The 5,444-nt window shown below is 39.5% G+C and overlaps 1 protein-coding gene across 1 annotated transcript in view; it reads left to right on the plus strand.

Annotated features, from left to right (window-relative positions):
• NEK3 (NIMA-related kinase 3) overlaps positions 1-5,444 on the plus strand; it is a gene marked incomplete at its 5' end in the record, with an annotated part of 21,307 nt that overhangs the window by 7,279 nt on the left and 8,584 nt on the right. The window contains 4 exons of the mRNA XM_012648392.1: positions 896-963; positions 1,055-1,141; positions 3,535-3,589; positions 5,033-5,233. Of these exons, the coding sequence (XP_012503846.1) occupies positions 896-963; positions 1,055-1,141; positions 3,535-3,589; positions 5,033-5,233 (411 nt within the window). The remainder of the gene's footprint in view (positions 1-895; positions 964-1,054; positions 1,142-3,534; positions 3,590-5,032; positions 5,234-5,444) is intronic.

Here is a 5,444-nt window from a genome sequence, read left to right on the forward strand (position 1 = left end):
TCTTTTGTGGTGAGAACATTTAAGATCTACTCTCTTAGCAATTTTCAAGTATAACATACATTAACTATAGTCAACATACTGTAAAGTAGATCTCTAGAACTTAATTATTCTGTCTAACTGAAACTTTGTACCCTTTGATTTAATATGTATATTAACCAAAAAAGGTACTACTTGAGAAAAAGTCATTGAAATCTTTGTAGTAGTACAGTCAATGACAGGGGGATACATTGTCATAAATGTGTTGTTAGGAAGTTTCGTTGTGTAAACATCATAGGGTACTTACACAAACCTAGATGGTATAGCCTACAGCACACCTAGGCTATGGGGTATAGCCTATTGCTCCTAGACTACAAACCTGTACAGCAGGTTACTATACTGAATACTGCAGGCAGTTGTAACACAGTGGTAAGGATTTGTATAGCTAAACATATCTAAATGTAGAAAAGGTACATAAAAATACGATATTAAAATCTTACGCAACCATCATCATATATACAGTCTGCCATCGACCAAAATGGCACTATGCAGTGCATGACAGTATATGTTAATGTGTTCTCAGCTCTTTTAATAGCCACTTACAAAGTCCATATGTTGACACTTGGGCCTGCCACCAGATGAAGTCACTCTAACACAGGTTCCTAGTTGGTTAATTGGGTCTGCTGATACAGCCTCAAACTTGCTTGCTAGATTTCGAAGCAGTCATCCTGAATTCCCACACAGGGGAACGTGTAACTGTCAAGAGGGGATGGTGCCATGCCACTCAGGGACTCAGCTGTCAGCATTTCTACCCTTAATCTCCATCATTGGCGGGCTTTGGAAGACAGCTTCTCCGCGGACCTCTGCCTCATAGTTGAATGACAGAAGACATAATCTGAATTCTTCTTTTTAAATGCAGAATATCTTCCTCACCCAAAATGGAAAAGTAAAATTGGGAGACTTTGGATCTGCCCATCTTCTCTCCAAGTAAGTATCTCTGCTCTATGGTAGTGACAGTAATCAAAGTGTCCATTTTCAGAATGCTCTGTAATCATTCTTTGCCTTTTTATGGTTTTAGTCCGATGGCATTTGCTTGTACCTATGTGGGAACACCGTATTATGTGCCTCCAGAAATTTGGGAAAACCTGCCTTATAACAATAAAAGGTAAGTGGTGTACTTATTTGGTGCATAGGCGACTGGCGACAGGCAGTGTAGCCTGCAAACAATGCTGGAGTCTGGTGCCACTTTGAATTAGATACATGGAGCATGTTGGTTTTTTAAATATATATTTGAAAGCAGTATGGAATCTATATTCCTAGGCTTCTAGATGAAAGTCATAGTTTTCCAACTGTTTTAATCAGAGCTGAGGGCAGCTAATTGTAAATGCTGAAAGAAAGGCTAGTCATTTCTAGGGACAATATGAATTATATCACTGGTTCCCAAACTTTGCTCCTCCTGCTTTTAAAAATCCCAGAGCCTAGGTGGCATCCAGACCAATTAAATCAGAATGTCAGTGAATGGGAAGCAAGCATCAGTAATTTCTCAAGATCACCAGGTGATTTCCAACATTTGGGAACTGATAGATTATGTCATTGAGTTAACATTTATATGGCTAGATCATAACCACTTGCTTGCTAGGTTAACTGAGTGCAGGAAGTTAGTATGAAGACCCTATGATTTAAAACATTTTTTCTGAATATAAGTTATATGTGCCCATTGTGTGGATGGGTGGATGGGGAGGATTGGAAATAGAGAGATGTGTAAGAAAAGAAATGGAAATCATCCACTTTTCACAACTACTAATAACATTTTGATGGGATGTTTTTCCCATCCATTCACTTTTCCCCCCTAAAACGGTTGATGTAGTCTGTATACTTTTGGTCTCCTGTTTTTTTCACTTTATCTTATATCATATTCATTTTCCCATATATTTAAACTCTTCTTAAATATTTGTAATGGCTGCCTTACCATGCGGCTCCTCCAAAATTTACTTAATCATTCCTCTGGTTTTGGCTGTGTATTTTCAGTTTTCAGTATCATAAACAGTGCTCTGATTAACATACCTTTTGTGCATAAATATGTCGTTGTTTTATATCACATTCTTGGCATGGATTCCTAGAAGTAGAATCTCATTACTTTCTGCTGACTTGTTTTTTGAAAATCTAAATAGATTGCTTTCAGAGTAGAATTGACTGAACTGGGGATAAAACAGTTCTAAAGGGACTTATTGGGCCAGTTGGGGAAATTTGAATATGGACTAAATATTAAATAATGTTATTAGGCTGGACATGGTGGCTCACTGTAATCCCAGCACTTTGGGAGGCCAAGGTGGGAGGATCGCTCGAAGCCAGGAGTTCGAGACCAAGTTGGGCAACATGGCAAGACCCTATTTCTACAAAAAATAAGAAAAATTAGCTGGGTGTGGTAGCATGCGCCTGTAGTCCTAGCTACTCTGAAGGCTAAGGCAGGAGGATTGCTTGAGCCCAGGAGTTCAGGGCTGTGGTATGCAATGATCATGCCTGTGAATAGGCAGTGCACTTCAGTCTAGGCAACATAGCAAGACTCCATCTCTAAAAAAAAAGAAAAGATGATGTCTGGAAGCCGACTGGTAGATGTTGAGAATGATGGAGGAAATAGAGTAGGGTATAGGGCCAATATAAAACTCTTCTGATTTTGAAGAGCTATTTTGTGGAAGAGTCAGTAGTCTTGTTCCCTTTGTTTGGGAACACAGAGATAACTCTGAGGGTAGAGAGAGTTCCCAGAGACATATTTTGCCTTTTTTTTTTTTTTAAGAGGCAGAGTCTTGCTCTGTCATCCAGGGTAGAGTATGCAGTAGTGCCATCATAGCTCACTGTAGCCTTAAACTCCTGGGCTCAAGTGGTCCTCCTGCCTCAGCCTTCTGAGTAGCTGGGACTACAAGCACGTACCACGAGGCCCAGATATTTTTAAAATTTTTTGTGGAGACGGGGTCTCACTGTTTTACCCAGGCTGGTCTTGAACTCCTGACCTTAAATGATCCTCCCACCTTGGCCTCCCAAAGCACTGGGGTTACAGGTGTGAGCCACCACACCCAGCCACATTTTGGCTTTTGATAAAGAAGAATGCTATCCCTTAGAACTGTCCGGCCAGGGAACAGACAGACTGTGACTGAGGAACAGAGCTGTCTGTTAGGAGATGCAATCAGAGGGTGCACAGGGCATTCCAAGTGGAAGCTGCACAGAATGTCTTCCACAGTCCTTCCAGCAATGATAATCTGAGTCTGCAAATATTCCCTCTTGCTGCTGAATTCCCAAATGCTACTGGAGTGATATCTGAACCACGCTCATTCAGAAGGGTGAGGGTTGGGAAGCAGAGAGTTTATTGTGAACATTACTCTTAGTAAGTGTCTAAGTATTAGACCAAAATTACTGTATGTTTTAATACCTAGGAATTACTTGTGATATCTATTCTTATTAAAGGTAGAATAATTTTTCATTTTTCTGTAGTAGAAAATCCATATATTTTCACATGTTAACTCATGATCCATTTGTTATTACATTGCTCCTTTGTGCTTCCAGTGACATCTGGTCCTTGGGATGCATTCTGTATGAACTCTGCACCCTTAGGCATCCGGTAAGTATGGCATGCAAAATGGAAAAGGCAGCTTGTCATATCTGGCTAAGTCCTAAGTAATGTGCCAAATTCCAGTTGGCAGTTTGCTTCTCTGGGGTGAAGTCATTATAAAAGTTTTCGTATGTTTCCACTGCCATCATCTTTGCCTTGAGCCGCTTTTGTAGCATATACTAATAGGAAATTTCCATTGTTTAGTTTCTGTTGTGCTATATATTGCCTGCCTGTCTGCCTTTCCTCCTTCCTTCCCTCTTTCCCTCCTTCCATCCTTTCTTTTCTTCCCTTCCCTCCTCCCTTCCTTCCTTCTTTTTGCTATTCTTAATTTTTTTATTATATTTTGATAAAATATATATATAACATAAAATTTTCCACTTTAATAATTTTTAAGTATACAATTCTATGGCATTAATTACATTCACAATATTGTGCAACCATCACTACTATTTGTTAAACTTCTCTATCACCCCAAACAGAAACTCTGTAACCATGAAATAATTACTCCCCATTGTACCCTCCCCACAGCCTCTGGTAACTGCTATACACATTCTTGTTTCTACCAGCAAGAATAAGTATTAAGGACTACAGTGCCCTGAATATTTGGCGCAAGATCTGTTGTCTTTCATCTGCTTGAAGGCAAAAGTCATTCTCAAACCTGTAGGAAATGCAGAAAGTCAGTATAATGGCTAAAAAGCCAGAGGCAAAGCAGATTCAATCTTATTTTTCATTGCCTGAATTTTTCCTTTGTTATTTGTTGGTTTTTCTTTTTTGATATCTTCACTTGCATTTTTTATTAGTAGGGCCATATATTTTCAAGGCAGAATGCCAACGCATTCTTACAAGGCTGAAGTCTAATATTAGTTCCAATATGTTTATTATACATTGAAAACTTTTAAAATGTTACTCCAGTCTGTCATCTGTTATCCCACTCAGTTACTTATGAAACTTTAATCTTGACTTTAATGACAAGAGTAGTGAAAAGGATCTGGTAGTAGACTGGACCAGTCTGAAATGTGTGTTGCTTTGCAGCACGCCTGGGGTTTCTGGGAAGGTGTGGAGCAGAGGAATATTATGCTAAATTTTTAGAGGCTGTTACCATTTGACTTTTTAAAAAGCCATATGTATGTATTACTTTGATTTTCAAAACATATTAAAAATATATATCTGTAAAACATAGATTATGACAAATAAAGTACCCAAAGCAGGAACTGAGGGAAAAACTTTCTCTAGAGGGGGCAGCTTTTTATTATTCATGTGTTGCCTTTCTCCTGAACCTCCGTAAAATTATAGCATAGTATTTTAAGGATCCCTCTAGAAAGAAAAATGACCAGGTATCTGACACATTTATAAAATTAAAGTAATTTATATGCGTTCAGTTCCGCTGGTAGTGTCTGATTTCCATCTTTTTTCCCTGTATCCACTTTTAAAGCTAAATTTTTTACTTTTCAGTTTCAGGCAAATAGTTGGAAAAATCTTATCCTGAAAATATGTCAAGGGTCCATCAGTCCACTGCCGTCGCATTACTCCTACGAGCTTCAATGTCTAGTCCAGCAGATGTTTAAACGGAACCCTTCACATCGCCCCTCAGCTACGACGCTCCTCTCTGGACGCAGCGTGGCTCAGCGTGTCCAGAAGTGCTTACCCCCTGAGGTGCGATAGGCATTGGGTTGGCTGTGAATGGTTTTCAGGTGTATGGTAAAATAGTGTGTTATCTTTCAAACACAGTTACATGGTACACATACTTGTGAAAATTCAAATGATGGGCTGGGCGTGGTGGGGACACCTGGCGTGCCAGCTACTCAGGAGGCTGAGGCAGGAGGATGGCTTAAGCCCAGGACTTTGCGGTTGCAGTGAGCTGTGA

This window comes from Propithecus coquereli, unplaced genomic scaffold (genome assembly GCF_000956105.1).
Source record: "Propithecus coquereli isolate 6110/MARCELLA unplaced genomic scaffold, Pcoq_1.0 Scaffold11, whole genome shotgun sequence".
Lineage (NCBI taxonomy): Eukaryota > Metazoa > Chordata > Mammalia > Primates > Indriidae > Propithecus > Propithecus coquereli.